The sequence below is a fragment of the Dermochelys coriacea genome, chromosome 8 (assembly GCF_009764565.3).
Source record: "Dermochelys coriacea isolate rDerCor1 chromosome 8, rDerCor1.pri.v4, whole genome shotgun sequence".
In the NCBI taxonomy this organism is placed as follows: Eukaryota; Metazoa; Chordata; order Testudines; family Dermochelyidae; genus Dermochelys; species Dermochelys coriacea.
In genome coordinates this window covers 34,932,735-34,949,817 of record NC_050075.1, presented here as the reverse complement: position 1 = coordinate 34,949,817, position 17,083 = coordinate 34,932,735, and the positions used below count along the sequence as shown (strand labels likewise).

At 43.8% G+C, this 17,083-nt stretch overlaps 1 protein-coding gene across 8 annotated transcripts in view; it reads left to right on the top strand.

Annotated features, from left to right (window-relative positions):
* Positions 1–17,083, top strand: part of SIL1 (SIL1 nucleotide exchange factor) — a 232,445-nt gene that overhangs the window by 207,087 nt on the left and 8,275 nt on the right. For all 8 annotated transcript variants that reach the window (XM_038413758.2, XM_043520328.1, XM_043520327.1 and 5 more), the window contains one exon: positions 14,114–14,210. In XM_038413758.2, the coding sequence (XP_038269686.1) occupies positions 14,114–14,210 (97 nt within the window). The remainder of the gene's footprint in view (positions 1–14,113; positions 14,211–17,083) is intronic.

Genomic DNA, 17,083 nt, shown 5'->3' with positions numbered 1-17,083 from the left:
CCCTGCTCTCCCTCAGTCACTATGAAAGTTTCCGACTACACCATTGGTGAATGGGCACTTATATTTTTTCATGTCTCAGTTAATATATGCCATGGATTTTTTTTATTACTTCCCACCATTTTATTAGAAGAAAACGTTCCAAAATATTTCTTCACTTTGTAACTGTCTCTGGACTCACCAATACGTCCAAACATGCTAATCCTAAATATCTAGATCTGTTTTGTAAGTACCTGATAAGAGAGGAGATGCAGGGCATGAAATTTTGCATGAGCAGATACCACTAGTATCTGGCTCTTTGGTTGGCAGGGCCTACACTGTCACCTTTTAAATCCAGTGGGGTATGTCTTAAAGATTCTTCATGTAAACCCTGGATCCTCCAGAATCTTGAGTTGCATGGCATTGTGCCTTACAGTTCTACGAGGTCACTTATACCAGCTTTACCTATGAGAAGCTTTGAGGCTGGACAACGGAAAATGGACAAGCTTTGTGTACTGATGAGCCTATTATTGCCATGTTCTATGAGCAAGATTTTGTGATAATTTTTGACCATGAAATACTGTCCTTTTATACCCTCTTTAGTCAGGAAAATCCGAGGGATTTGATTCTGTCCTAGGGCTGACCCTCTGGGTTAGAGCAGGCAACTAATGACATGTCCTCACTTGACAAGTGTTGTATGAGTATGCCCTTCTCACGGTGGTATTATCCCACAATTAAAGTACTTCTGCCTCATAGCATTGAAGCCGCACAGCACGGTAGTGTCTTGAAGTAAGCATTCAGTATACTGGTCAGACATCCCGCGATGCATTTCTCTGCTGCAGTGCTGTACATGTTCTGGGATTTTTTTTTTTTGTGCTGCACATTGTGTGATACCTGCCATAAGCCACCAGAATTCTGCAGTTTGGGGTCAGATTTAGTAATTCCCATATTTCTTCCTGTTTCATCCCGTCATCCATCTCTTTATTTTTTTTGTGAGCCAGCTGGTGCCATTTTCAAAGCTCTCTCAGGCAGCATGGAGGAAACATTTGCAATTGCTGCAGTCTTCACAGTGATGAATATGAACAGTCTGCTGCTAGCATATTTAAAGTTATGCAGTGACTTCAGGACTAAGGCAATAAAGCCACCTGAGGAGGAGGTTAAAATCAAGCAAAAACTTCTTCTACACTTGGTGGAGTGCCACTTTTGGGCTTGGCCAACTAACACTAATAGGTGGGAGTGTTGCAGATGACCAGCAGCAGGGATAGAATTTCAGGATGTCAAATGCCACTTTCCTAGAACTCTCTGCAGAGTTCATCCTGGAGCTGCAGCGGTGGAACACCCACATGAGAGCTCCCCTCAGCATGGAGAAGCACATGGCCATCACTATCTGGCAGCTCACTATCCCCAGTTGCTTCCAGTCAATTCCTGACCAGTTTAATGTCGGTAGAGCAACTGTTGGGCCTGTTGTCACAGAGGTGTGCACTGATATCAAGAAAGTGCTCTCCCCTTGGATCGTAAGACTAGTCAGTGCACAGATGGTTATTTAATGTGTTTGCTTTGTTGGAGTTCCTGAATTGTATTGGAGCCATTAATGCAACCCATGTGCCAGTTCTTTGTCCCCTCCACCAGGCCTCCGAGCTTATCATTTAGAAAAAGGTATTTCTCCATGGCACTGCAAGGCCTGGTTGATCACCATGGAAACACAAATATTTATGTGAGGGTGGTCTAGAAAGGTCCTTAATGCTAAGATTGTGAGAAAGTATGGACTGTTTTCTGCAGTGGCAAATGGAAATTCTGCTCCCATGATTTCTGTGGACATTGATATTGTTTCCATTCCACCACCCATTATAGGAAACCCAGCTAACTGCTTGCTTGGTTTATGAACCCTTTTGGATAGGACGGTTATGTTTAACTCTACCCGGAGTAGTTGCAGAATGACTGTGGTATGTTCATTTGGAAGATTGAAAGGATGGAGGATCCTGATGATGAGGCTGATGAGAAAAATTGTATTCTAGTGATAGCTGCTTGCTGTGGTTTTCGTAACCTTTGTGGGAGCAAGGTAGACGAGAGCACAGGACAAGAGCCTTGCACATGGATGGGAGCAGGAAGTGGGTAGACTTGGTGATTGTTTTGAACAGACAGATTAGATTGGAGGCCTCTCTGAAGTGATACAACTACTTCGGCACAGAGTGAGGAATGCATTGCGCTCATGCTTTGAGTCTAAGGGCCACTTATGACAAACGTATGTGCTTTTGTATAAGACATTTATGAGGATTACTGAATATATCTCTGGTGTATATGTACTGGTGTAAGGAATTAATCATATCTGATGTGGGCATTTTATCACCTTTTATGTAGAGTTTCAGTGCACTTTGTGTAGTTTGTAATACAGTGCTTCTATTTCAGTACCTTTTTAGATGTTGTGTATGTTGTATCAATGATGCTGTCCTTAAATTGCCTTAAAATCTCTTCATTTTTTGAAATGTAAGTGTAGCATGATTTGAGCAATTCACCTCATAATAGCTCATGTTGGCTCAAAGCTAAGGGCATTAGAAAAATTGAGTCAGAAATACTACTTTTTTGCTTTTTCTTTTCTGTGTGCATTGCTACAGTAAGTGCTATTCCTTCAGAGAGTCTCCTGGTTAACACACATGGTGTCTCCCTACCATTCCATCCCCCATACAGTCCTATTTTAATGTATCATTCCAGATATATTGGAATTGGTCCTTCACAGTTTGGGTCTCCGCCTCTGGTTCAGGTTGATCCTCTGGCTGTGTTGGGTGGTGGTCCTGGATTCTGAGACTGCCTGCCTTTGGGTTTACTGGGTTGACAAGATCCTGGTTTTGAGGTTCAGTCAGAGCCCACAAAATGCTGGAGTAGAGTGGTGTAACCTCTGGCAAATAGACAGTCCAGCTTCTCATGGTACCAGCAGACTCTGCTTGCTCTCCCACAGATACTATTGTACTCGGCAGTCTTGTACTCCAGCCAAAGCTCCTTTGCCTTACTGTGGCACTGGAGGCTGTCCTAGTTGTGCCCTATCCTGCGTTTGTGGTGATAGCCATCTGTATTTCTGTGCTAAGGGGCTCTTCTTCCAATGAGCCTGATTATGCTCCTCTCCCCAGAGAGCAGTAAAGTCCACAATCTCAGTATAATGACAGGTTTCAGAGTAGCAGCCGTGTTAGTCTGTATTCGCAAAAACGAAAAGGAGTACTTGAGGCACCTTAGAGACTAACAAATTTATTTGAGCATAAGCTTTTGTGAGCTTCAGCTCACTTCATCGGATGCATTTGGTGGAAAATACAGTGGGGAGATTTATATACACACACATAGAACAAGAAACAATGGGTTTATCATACACACTGTAAGGAGAGTGATCACTTAAGATGAGCCATCTCCAGCAGCCGGGGGGGTAGGGGGGGCGAGGAAAACCTTTCATGGTGACAAGCAAGGTAGGCTATTTCCAGCAGTTAACAAGACCATCTGAGGAACTGTGGGGTGGGGGGGAGAAACAACATGGGGAAATAGTTTTACTTTGTGTAATGACTCATCCATTCCCAGTCTCTATTCAAGCCTAAGTTAATTGTATGCAGTTTGCAAATTAATTCCAATTCAGCAGTCTGAATTCCCCCCCCCTCCGCTGCTGGTGATGGCTCATCTTAAGTGATCACTCTCCTTACAGTAAAAAGAAAAGGAGTACTTGTGGCACCTTAGAGACTAACAAATTTATTAGAGCATAAGGCCCAACAAAGAAAATAACAGAACGCCACTAGCCATCACCTTCAGCCCCCAACTAAAACCTCTCCAACGTATCATCAAGGATCTACAACCTATCCTGAAGGACGACTCATCACTCTCACAGATCTTGGGAGACAGGCCAGTCCTTGCTTACAGACAGCCCCCCAATCTGAAGCAAATACTCACCAGCAACCACACACCACACAACAGAACCACCAACCCAGGAATTTATCCTTGCAACAAAGCCCGTTGCCAACTCTGTCCACATATCTATTCAGGGGATACCATCATAGGGCCTAATCACATCAGCCACACTATCAGAGGCTCGTTCACCTGCGCATCTACCAATGTGATATATGCCATCATGTGCCAGCAATGCCCCTCTGCCATGGACATTGGCCAAACTGGACAGTCTCTACATAAAAGAATGAATGGACACAAATCAGACGTCAAGAATTATAACATTCAAAAACCAGTTGGAGAACACTTCAATCTCTCTGGTCACTCGATTACAGACCTAAGAGTGGCTATCCTTCAACAAAAAAGCTTCAAAAACAGACTCCAACGAGAGACTGCTGAATTGGAATAAATTTGCAAACTGGATACAATTAACTTAGGCTTGAATAGAGACTGGGAATGGATGAGTCATTACACAAAGTAAAACTATTTCCCCATGTTATTTCTCCACCCCACCCCACCCCACCCCCCACTGTTCCTCAGATATTCTTGTTAACTGCTGGAAATAGCCTACCTTGCTTGTCACCATGAAAGGTTTTCCTTCTTTCCCCCCCCCCCCCGCTGCTGGTGATGGCTTATCTTAAGTGATCACTCTCCTTACAGTGTGTATGATAAACCCATTGTTTCTTGTTCTCTGTGTGTGTATATCAATCTCCCCTCTGTTTTTTCCACCAAATGCATCCGATGAAGTGAGCTGTAGCTCACGAAAGCTTATGCTCTAATAAATTTGTTAGTCTCTAAGGTGCCACAAGTACTCCTTTTCTTTTTCCTGTAAGGAGAGTGATCACTTAAGATGAGCCATCACCAGCAGCGGGGGGGGAGGGGAATTCAGACTGCTGAATTGGAATTATGAAGTGAGCTGTAGCTCACGAAAGCTTATGCTCAAATAAATTTGTTAGTCTCTAAGGTGCCACAAGTACTCCTTTTTCTTTTTGCGAATATCAGTATGGGACCATGGCAAAGCACAAGGCATGGCTGATCAGTAATCAGGATTATGCAAACTCCACATGAGATGGAATCCCAAAGACAGCACCTGGTTGCATGGAACTATTTAAATGGAACAGTGACTTCTGGTCAGGATGATCCTGGAGCCATAGAGGGTATGCAGGGAGGACGACACAGGTAACCAGCAAAGCAGTGCAGGATACAAGTAGGACGGCTTGGCAGATGCACAACAGTTGTTTCAGGAGGAGGATGTGGCCATACCTACTTTTGCTCCAGGTAAACTCATCCCACATCTCCATAAGCCTGGATCCACAATGGGTTGAAAAACACAAATTAAAATGCCAGATGATTCACTGCAAATATTTTGTTTGTCGATGGAAGGCATTTTAATGCAAAGTAACTCAAGTTAACCCACAACAGATTTCAAATGGAGACAACCCCTAAGATTCCAGAACAGTTTGAGATGTGATTCAACTTTATTTACAGGTTTCAGAGTAGCAGCCGTGTTAGTCTGTATTCGCAAAAAGAAAAGGAGTACTTGTGGCACCTTAGAGACTAACAAATTTATTGGATCAACAGCAAATACAGTTTTCTTCCAGGCACAAAACAGAAAACAAATGAAGATGGTTAAATGAACACACACACAAAATATCTAGCCATTTAAAGATCTCAATCCCAGGTCAAGGCACTGACTGGATTTCACTGGCTACCAAATAAATCAGCCCCTGGCTTTTCTCAAGCTTTTAAAAATATAATTAGAATTCTGCAGTCCCCTGGCTTATTTACAGCCTATTTTTGGCTCGCTGCAGGAACTGGATTTCACCACACAGCTAGTACTTAGCTGAATTTTCTTTTTCTGAGCAGTTTGTGCAGCAGAGTGTCACTTGATAGACTTTGGTCCATGAGGGATGGCTGTGTCAAACTGTACTTACCTCTCTGGCCCAAATGAGTCCTTGGTTGGTGGCAATCTCAGCATTTAGATGGTATTCCAGAATAGGTCTCTTTTCTTATCTCTTTATTGCCAGACCTCTCTAATGCACAAATGTCCTCTGACCAGATAACCATTCTGGATCTTGATCCAGAGTCTAAAAATGTCATCTATCATCTTTCTGAGCTTTCCAAGGACTGTTCTTTGCACATTTGTCATTCAAGGTGACTTTTCCTCTGTCCATCATCTCTCTGTATAGGGTAAGTGAGCTACAGACTCCTTTCTGCGTGCTCCATAAGGAGAACTGACCTGTTTCCCACAAAGTTTTCATTGTTCTTTCTTGGACCCCATTCAGCTGAGGATGAGTTTTTGCTGCACAACTGGATGGGAGAACTCTAAGCTACTCCCTCAGTGGCCCAGCTGCCGTTCCCAAGCTCCACTACATTTTGTAGCATAGATGGAAAAACTTCAACTGCCAAGCAAGGGCAAAGAACCTACCCTGTCTGAGTAAGCTGTCACCTGCAGGAGGCTTGTGCCATTCCCAGAAGGCATCAGGGTTCATTCTGCTGAATGCTAGGGGCAACGCCATAGAGCATTTCCCAGCATGTTGAGATGGAGAAAATTTGTCAAGCAGCTGTATGGAGTTCAGCTCACACACCCTTTCAGACCAATCACTGTTAGATATTGATTCCAGAGAGTGGCTGCCCTGTTTTGGTAGGGCAGCTTTGCAGAACTTGTCCTCATTAATTTAGATGCCAAGGTTAAAGAGTGAAGGAGAGGCAAGGAACTCGGGCTTCTCTGCTGTGTTGAATTCACAGTGGTATCTGAAACACATGTCGAGAAGCTGGACATACAAAATCTGTGACTGATGAAAAGTTGTGTGTCTGAGATTCTGAGAGACGCCTCTCTGCAACCAACTGCAGCAGCCAATGTGCTACAGGGCCCTGTGAGAAGTTTTACTTTTCAGAAGACTTCAGCGTGCCTCTTGAAACGGTGACAGAGGGGGCTTGCATAAAAGAACTGAACGTATCTGTTGGTGTATGCATCAAGTGTTTGCACTGGCCCCCAGGAAATACACCCTGCTGCAAGGCTTGTTGATACACAAATCAAAGGATATCTAAAACATTTTTTTCTGTGGTTGGCAAAGCCATCCAAACCCTGATGTTCTAGTTCTGGTGCTTGAACTTCTCTCTCAATCAAACATTGGACTGCTCATCTTTACGCCGGTGATTACCTGTATGTAGTGCAAAGGCCAGATTCAGTGAGACTTGAGCCATAGTGTAGGGACTTTACAAACTTACATGACCTTACAGGTAGTGCTTCACATTTACAGAACAGAGATGTGGAAGTCAGCACTTGTGCATCTATAAATGCAGGAACACAAACATTATGGCTTGTGATTTGTGCACCATTTGGACCAATGGGAAAGTTTGTGGATCATTGTGTGAACTGGCATTGGGGTGGTTGGCAAAGCCCTGGGACTATGGTAGTTGCTAAACTAAGTTAGATCAAGGGTCCAGCAAGTCCAGTGTCATGTCTCTGAGTGACCAGTATCATATGCTGCAGAGGAGGGTGCAAAGCATGGCACAATGGACAATTAAAGAATAGTCTTCTCATAGGGCAAGGGTTCTCAAACTGGGGGTCGTGACCCTTCAGAGGGTTGTGAGGTTATTACACAGGGGGTCACGAGCTATCGGCCTCCACCCCAAAACCTGATTCACCTCCAGCATTTATAATAGTTTTAAACATTAAAAAAAAGTGTTTTTAATTTATATGGGGGGTTGTACTCAGCAGCTTGTTCTATGAAAGTGGTCACCAGTACAAAAGTTGGAGAACCACTGCCATAGGGGAGGTTCCTCCTACTCACTATAAGGTAGCACTTGGCCTATGCCTTGAAACATGTGCCTTTATATTCCTTATATTTTTATTCTATTATCCCCATCAGTGTCCCATCCCTTTCTTGAATCCTACTAAGCCTTTTGCCTCAATGATATCTTAAGGCAATGAGTCCCACAGGTGAATTATACATTGTGTAAGGACTCTTGCCTCACATGAAACAGCTTAACTGATGTTTATAATGTGTTGTGGTATCCTTGGAGTGGAGGGATTTGTTATACCTTCCAGTACCATTCCCTCAGGGTTACTTATTCTTTGCCTCTTCTCTGCTTTGACACTGTAGCTTCAGTCTTCATTATCACATCTCAGCCATTATTCAATCCTGGTTGGCCATTCATTTTCTACAACCCCCTGAATGAGGATGGAACTCTCCTTGTCTTGAAGAATTTGCTGTCTTCAACTCCTCCACCCCCAAAATCCTCCAAATGGAGGCTTCATTTCCTCAAAAGCTTTGCAAGTGGAGAGCTAGGGTGGAAAGAGAAGCAGCTGGATTTTCTCTCCTTGACACCTTGTATAGTACTGGCTGCTGCTTTATTGTGCTTCTGCTGTTCAGTCCACAAAATATTGCTCGTTATTAATAGAGTCTCTCAGTATCTCAGCTATTGAGTGAGGAAAAAAAATCAAAGGAAGCCATTAGTAGGTGTCTTTCACAATCTTTGTTTTTTTCTATATTGAGGTCAACCTGGTAATTAGAATCTGGAATCCGCACATCAGATCTGCCGCCTCCAAAACACGGAGTCATTATAATGATAAGAAAAGCAAAACCCAAACTGATCCTGCTTCTAATCTCCCTGCAGAAATGGTTTCTGATAGATTGCGTTGCACCCTGATTGACACTGGAAAGCTTTATGTTTGCTTCATTTTTATGAGCTAATATTAAGCCATTGGTTCAATTTGATGGTTCTCCCTGCCCCAACCCATTTATCTTTCTGTTTTTATGACCTTCTTTGCCTGTCTGTCTTTATCTCTTGTATGTTTCTTGGCACTGACTGCTCCAGCAGCTTTCTGGTAATCGTAACAACTCTAAATGTTCTGCAGTAGCAGAGACATGTGACCTTAGTCTAACTGCAGCACAAGTGCTGCTTCAAAGTCAAGAAAGGCTGGTGCACATAGTCTTTCCTCAGAAAGCAAGCGCCCGGGGGTACTGAGTGCTGAGCGCCGCTTGGGACCAGGCACAAAGACAGCTACTACACATTTTGGTCCAAATGTGCATATTAATTTTTCACCGCCAACCCCACCAAGGAGAAACCCTTCAGCATCTAGACACTTCCACGCTCACCCCCCAAAGAAGCACTCTGCAGCACAAACTTTAAACCTCTGTAAAGTATTTGCAGATTGAAAAAGGCTGAGACCACCCCCTTACCTCTCCCCCCCACCCCAACCAATGAGAGCTCAGCACTCTGGATACAGTCTGAAGAGAATTGCTCACAATAAAAGAGGGAGATAACATGTCGTCTTGTGCTGTGGTATAAATAGGACTCTGCAACCCGCTCTATGCATGTCGGCCTCTTTGGTGTCCAGGGGTTTTTATTAACAGTAATACTCTGAACTTATCTCAGACGCTGAAAGTCTCTGTCCACCCAGGCTGGCCAAGCACTTCACAGACCTTAAAGAGATCACCCTCCCAGCACCCCTGTTTAAATGGTACTAACCCCATTGGGTAAAATGAGCCACCTATTGGTTAAGGGCTGGATTTGGCCACTCAAGCTGAGCAGTACCATACCCTGGGAATAGCCCATAATAAGGCTGGCAGGAGCTGGCTCCAGGTAACTTTCCCAAGATGGCACAGTTAGTTGGTGACAGAATAGTGAATACAGCCCAGAAATAGTGATTTCCAGCCTCCTGTACTAACCCTGGAGCCTCCCTGCCTTTTTATTGTTATTACTGTAAATTTTGACATGCAAATCAGAGCACATGAAATGTGTGCCTAAAATATTGCCTGGAAAGCAGCGAGCTTGTTTGGTCAGGCCCCCAGCTGGCTTGCTGCAGCACACATTCCCATCAAGGGTTTCAGAGAGGCAGTAAATCACAGTAAATTCCCTGGCCTAGCCAGACCTAGTCTGCCCTGCATTGCTGGTTCATATACCCCATATGTGATGGGCACACTTTATTTAAACCCCCACACTCCTGTGCAGCGTTATCTGGGAAGAGGCCATAAGGAATGTGTTGCCTTCCTTGATACTGTCTTGTGTCAGTAGCCTTACTAGAAATTTGCACATGCACCACGAAGTATGAGAACTCCTGAAGCCAAGGTGTTAGCTGGACCCAAGACCCACAAACTATGGGGCAGTGCAGGTCCAGACCTGGAATTATACAGCTCCAGCCCATCTGTACAGTGGACGAAGGCTTTATAAATGTAGCCATTTATAATCCATAAGAAAAACTGCATAACATGGACTTTGTGTGCGTGTATGTGTATGTGTTAGACCTGTCATAATTTATAATTCACAAGATTTGGGGACAAATGTCCCTTCTGCAGGTGTGGTGAAAGACTGGTCCTACAGTACAGGCTGGGCAGTGACAGAGAAGTGTTTACATAAATCAGCGTGTTAATAGAAACTGAGGAACAAGAGAGTGGTGGAAAGTGAGAACTGGAATAAAAGGCCGTTAAGGGAAGTTGGAATATAAAGTGAAAGGGATTAATGGTGCAATTGGTGTGAACAAAAGGCGAGAAATGGTGATGGGAGAGATCATTGCTAGGTTAACTCCTGTGGTAACAAAAAGATATTTACTAATGAGAACCTAGTACACCCAGAAGGAACAGCACAGAATGCCTAGCATGCCCCTTATGTGTTGTGCTGCCATCACTTCAGGTTATGTCAGTCACATTTCGTTTTCTGTTGCTTTACTGATTATATTGATCTTTTCGGTGCCAGTCTGTCAGTTACATGGCACCAGAACTGAAACGTTTCTTATGCCTCCAGATGAGGCTAGAGTTTGAGCCTCTGAGTGACATAGTTATACCGATACAGGTCAGTAGTATAGACCAGAGCTTTGGTAGCCAGAATGGTTAGGTAACTTGCAAAGCCACATTTCCCTCAGCAGGTATATTTTAGATGCCTCCCTCAACCAGGCCAGGCGGTTTGAAATTGATTGGGACACTGACTTCACTTTACAGCCAACTAAGGAGTATGATGGTCTTTACCCCATGTTGCATATGGTATTGTACCATACATGCCTCCTAAGGGTTGTATGAAGGAAAAGATCTAGAGTATCTGTCCTGGACTTAACAATGTGGGCTAACTTTTGACAAGCACGATCCTGCAATAAATAAATGCATACCTATGCAAAAGAGAAGAGAAGCTTCTGTAAACGGATCCACCGGCAGGAATCACCCAATCAGCACAAAGGGAGCTGTGATGTTTCTGGGCAACCTGCTGATACCCAGCTGTTGGAGTAGACCCCACCACCTCACAACCAGCATTGGCAACCTCAGCAAGACGAGGGTATTGAGAGTCAGACTGGGAGGGTTTGGTGGCAATGCAAATAGGCACTCTTCAGATCAGCATGGTGGGTGGTGCCAGGCCTGTGGCAGCTTAGCTTCCATTAACCCAGGGCAGGTAAATGAAGGAGGTGACTCACCAAAATCACAGATCTACATTTGTGAACTGCCCTAGTCTAGTAACCACACCTTCTCTGCTGCGACCTTTTGCCACGCAGGCTGCAAGAAGGAGTAACAGAAACTACAGAGAGAAGTTTCAGAGTAGCAGCCGTGTTAGTCTGTATTCGCAAAAAGAAAAGGAGTACTTGTGGCACCTTAGAGACTAACACATTTATTAGAGCATAAGCTTTCGTGAGCTACAGCTCACTTCATTGGATGCATTTGGTGGAAAAAACAGAGGAGAGATTTATATACACACACACAGAGAACATGAAACAATGGGTTTATCATACACACTGTAAGGAGAGTGATCACTTAAGATAAGCCATCACCAGCAGCAGGGCGGGGAAAGGAGGAAAACCTTTCATGGTGACAAGCAAGGTAGGCTAATTCCAGCAGTTAACAAGAATATCAGAGGAACAGTGGGGGGTGGGGTGGGGGGGAGAAATACCATGGGGAAATAGTTTTACTTTGTGTAATGACTCATCCATTCCCAGTCTCTATTCAAGCCTAAGTTAATTGTATCCAGTTTGCAAATTTATTCCAATTCAGCAGTCTCTCGTTGGAGTCTGTTTCTGAGGCTTTTTTGTTGAAGGATAGCCACTCTTAGATCTGTGATCGAGTGACCAGAGAGATTGAAGTGTTCTCCAACTGGTTTTTGAATGTTATAATTCTTGACGTCTGATTTGTGTCCATTCATTCTTTTACGTAGAGACTGTCCAGTTTGGCCAATGTACATGGCAGAGGGGCATTGCTGGCACATGATGGCATATATCACATTGGTAGATGCGCAGGTGAATGAGCCTCTGATAGTGTGGCTGATGTGATTAGGCCCTATGATGGTGTCCCCTGAATAGATATGTGGACAGAGTTGGCAACGGGCTTTGTTGCAAAGATAAGTTCCTGGGTTAGTGGTTCTGTTGTGTGGTGTGTGGTTGCTGGTGAGTATTTGCTTCAGATTGGGGGGCTGTCTGTAAGCAAGGCCTGGCCTGTCTCCCAAGATCTGTGAGAGTGATGGGTCGTCCTTCAGGATAGGTTGTAGATCCTTGATGATGCGTTGGAGAGGTTTTAGTTGGGGGCTGAAGGTGATGGCTAGTGGCGTTCTGTTATTTTCTTTGTTGGGCCTGTCCTGTAGTAAGTGACTTCTGGGTACTCTTCTGGCTCTGTCAATCTGTTTCTTCACTTCATCAGGTGGGTATTGTAGTTGTAGGAATGCATGATAGAGATCTTGTAGGTGTTTGTCTCTGTCTGAGGGGTTGGAGCAAATGCGGTTATATCGTAGCGCTTGGCTGTAGAAAATGGATCGAGTGGTATGATCTGGATGAAAGCTAGAGGCATGTAGGTAGGAATAGCGGTCAGTAGGTTTCCGATATAGGGTGGTGTTTATGTGACCATCGCTTATTAGCACCGTAGTGTCCAGGAAGTGGATCTCTTGTGTGGAATTAATTTGCAAACTGGATACAATTAACTTAGGCTTGAATAGAGACTGGGAATGGATGAGTCATTACACAAAGTAAAACTATTTCCCCATGGTATTTCTCCCCCCCACCCCACCCCCCACTGTTCCTCTGATATTCTTGTTAACTGCTGGAATTAGCCTACCTTGCTTGTCACCATGAAAGGTTTTCCTCCTTTCCCCGCCCTGCTGCTGGTGATGGCTTATCTTAAGTGATCACTCTCCTTACAGTGTGTATGATAAACCCATTGTTTCATGTTCTCTGTGTGTGTGTATATAAATCTCTCCTCTGTTTTTTCCACCAAATGCATCCGATGAAGTGAGCTGTAGCTCACGAAAGCTTATGCTCTAATAAATTTGTTAGTCTCTAAGGTGCCACAAGTACTCCTTTTCTTTTTACAGAGAGAAGATATCTATTACTCTGTCCCATGCTCAAATGTATGCTAGTTGGCTAATTAAGTAACACAACTTTAAGTAGTTATTAATTAAAGCAATTAACAGAATCCATGACACCTAAATGAAAATAAATGGTAGTTTATGTAAAAATGTGGTTGCAATTTTCCATATATTGAGTTTACAAATTGGGATCTCAGATGGTTTCATTGTTGATTCTGCCATGCATAGTGTGACTTTGGACATGTCACTGATTCCAGACCAGATGCATTGTTCTCCATGTTTAGAGTGCATAAAAATGGCTACCATATTGCTTCCCTCACTGGCCCTCCCTCTCATCCTCCGGGTAGCCTCAGAAGCTCACACCCAGAGTCATGTGGTGGTGGCACTGATGCCAGAGGCACCCTAACAATCTCCTATCAGGGATGTATTCATTCTGATCAGGAGAAAGAAGCAAAATGTTTTTGCAATGTGATACTAGGATCTCCCAAATCACTCACATTTAAATGACCCTGCCTGTGCTAATAGTTCTCTTTGGAGTAAATAAAGTACATGGCAATTGTCAGCATCTGGTTGGCTTTTAAAAGTAAGTGTTTCTGTTTAGCTTGAGGTTTTACGTACACAAAAACACGTGCTTGTCCTAATGACAAAAACAGTTCCTAGATCACGTATGCAGGGCCAAATTTCACCAGGTGTCACCTTCATAGACAGTCCCTCATATAGGGAGGAATTCAGGCAGATGTTGTTAAACAATCCAATTTGAAATAAATGCTTAATATTCATTAACGCCTTGCAGTACATCTTGTAAGTAACTCATCCCCACTATTAAAAAAAAAAACAAAACGCCTTAGCTAGAAACAAGCGTGCAGCAAAGTGTGTGCTAACCTGTTTAGTTTCCCTGTGATCTAGTGTCTGTTCCTGATGTTTGTTTTGCTTTTTCCTTCAGCAATCCCAAAGTTCAGGTGGAAGCAATTGAGGGTGGTGCTCTACAAAAACTGCTGGTTATTTTAGCTACGGAACAACCATTGGCTGTGAAGAAAAAGGTAAGTTGGCCAAAATATGTGTGTGTATATTAACGTTTCCTAAATATGACACCCAGGTGTATAGTCTTGCATTGGCACCATTACATAGTGATGTGGTCTGTGTCACCTGTTCATGTATATGTGGTGCTTTATAATGAGGCGCATTCACAGAAGCGGTGTCAGGCTATGTTCAGAGGGTCAGATTAAGCTCTGAGGTCCATGGGCATTCCCCCCCCCCCCCGTCCCTTCCACCCATGCTGATGGGGTTCTGTTCTTCTTTCAGTGTACTCAAGGTGACCCATGTTATAGTTAACAAGCTGCAGTTGTGTACTGACAATGAAAACTTGCCTCTCTAGTGTACCCAGCCATTATCCAGCCCCCAGTTGTCACCTCATGGTAGCGATAGGCCTTGCCCTACTTTAAAAGGAAAACTCAGATCACACAGGGAGTTCACACTGTTGGACAGGCAGTGCTGTGTGTTAGATAGTCTGGGAGGGAGTAAGCAGATCCTGGCATAAAGATCACAGGCTAATGAATAGAAGTCGATGTTCTGGAGAAGATAATTGCTGCATCTACTTCGGCATCCTGCCTCAAGCAGGGGCCAATATCTGATGCTTCAGAGGAAGGCGAAAAGCTCTCCTAATGCCCCTAGCTAAATGTGCAGTGCTGTACGTTGGGGTACGGGATTTTTCACTCTCCTCTTCAGTGATCAGTTTATTCGTTCAAGCATGAGATCTGATTACCCTTATCTTAACATGCAAAGCTACATATGATTGTTGTTGGCCATAAAGTTATCTAGCTCCTTTTCAAATCCAGGCCCAGCGTTTGACTCAGTGACCTTCTGGCACAATGAATTCCACAGGCGGAGCGGAAAAAGTAGCTCCTGTTACTCAACCTTAATGCACCTGCCATTAATATCAGTGATGTGCTGTCAGTATTTTAAAAGAGCATCCTGCTGGCCTAGCCCAGCGTGTGTGATGCAGGGAGTGTGATTACCTCATAGGGACGGTGAGGACTAATCTAGGGAAGGGTTTGAAAACCATTGCCCTGAAGTGCAGTCTGCTTCATTTCAAAAGCAAAACTTTTTCTTTTTTCAAAGCAGCATTCAGAGACGGGGTGACCTCACCAGAGGCAGAGAAATCACCCCAATATTTTCTTTAATTTAATTTACTGATTGAGCTGTAACAAAGAACTCCAGAGAGCCCTTTCAGCATGGCATGGAGTTTAACTGAGTGACCCTTTTCAGAGTAGCAGCCGTGTTAGTCTGTATTCGCAAAAAGAAAAGGAGTACTTGTGGCACCTTAGAGACTAACAAATTTATTAGAGCATAAGCTTTCGTGAGCTACATCCGATGAAGTGAGCTGTAGCTCACGAAAGCTTATGCTCTAATAAATTTGTTAGTCTCTAAGGTGCCACAAGTACTCCTTTTCTTTTTGAGTGACCCTTGTTCTTGTGTTATGATAGGGTAAGGTTTTCACTGTCCTTGTCATAATTTGGATGCTTCTGTCTAGTCTTCTTAACCCCTTTCCAGGCAAAATACTCCTAGTTGTGACAGTCTCTCTCTTCAAATCTAGGACCTCACCATCCAGTATGACAATCTTTAAGGCCTTTTTCTGAACAAAGGGGATGGCTCTGGTTTCAGCATCAGCTGCAATGCATGTAACATTCATGCGTGACAGGGAAAGATTTTTACTCCCATCAGAATGAAAACATGGTGGTTGCAGGAGAGTCATATTTCCCATCCAGCCATGCTTAGGTGGAGGAGGAGGAGGCAACATGCCAGCACACAGTTACTATGGACTGTAGTGAGGAGGAGACAGAAGCATCCACTAAACTACTGCAGGCAACTAAGAGATTATAAAATAGAAATATATTGAATTCGGAAAAAATAGCTGTCTATTCTGATCTGCCCACAGCGGGTGCAGGAAACATGTCCCACCATTGTGCACTAAGGAGTCAATTCCCATTGCAGGCTCTGAGATGGATGATCTCAGTAAAAGTTCTTGTTTCAGCAGCAGCCTTTCCTGAGGGGCAGAATGGCAGTCTGGGCGCCTTTCTTAACGCTTAACATATTGCCTCAAGTAAACATTTTTGTGAATATCAGAGAGGTGTAAAAATCAATAATTTAGCCACAGATTGCCTCCTTCCTCATCCTTAACCTCAGGTCTGTAACAGCTCTGAAAGGGAGAGAGCACCTAAATGTCTCCATCACTAGCCAAAGTAATGCTTTATATTAGGATGAGTTATCTGTGCTGTGGTAGTGCCCAAAGAGCCCAAGCAGAATTGGGTCTGTACTCACACAGAATCAGAGTTCATTATGCAGTTTAAGACGAGATGCACTCAGTGAGAGCAGTGAACAGGGAGGTGAGAGTAATTGGTGTACATCAGTGAGTTCTGAAGGATTAGAGAAACACTCAGAAGTTCAATATTTATCCAAGCTATCTGAGCTTTGATGGGGCTGGATGGTTGTCTGCCAAAGTGACATCCACCAGAAACCTGGTACTCCTTCTGCTGGTTGGCCTGGAGATTTGAGCATAGGCTTTGTCAGGATATTTGGGCACAGAATCCAGACTGCAAAACCCCAGAAGGAGACAATCTTTGGCTTGGGGTCAGTTCAAGTGATGGACATAGGTCCAGTTTAACAGACCTACTGCCTGAAATACAAGTTAACAAAGCTCAGTGAGAGCAGAACCCATTTGGATCTGCAACCTGCCTCTCTCATGTTACTCTGTTTCAGTGCTTCAGTATTGTGGTGATTGAGGCTATATAAATACTATAGACTGAGTTAATATCAGCAGCTAAACCAAATCAAAGTAAAAATCTCATTGGCCCTACATCTATCCCAAACCTTGTATCTAATACAAGAAAGAGTCAGAACAATGTCTTTGCCATTA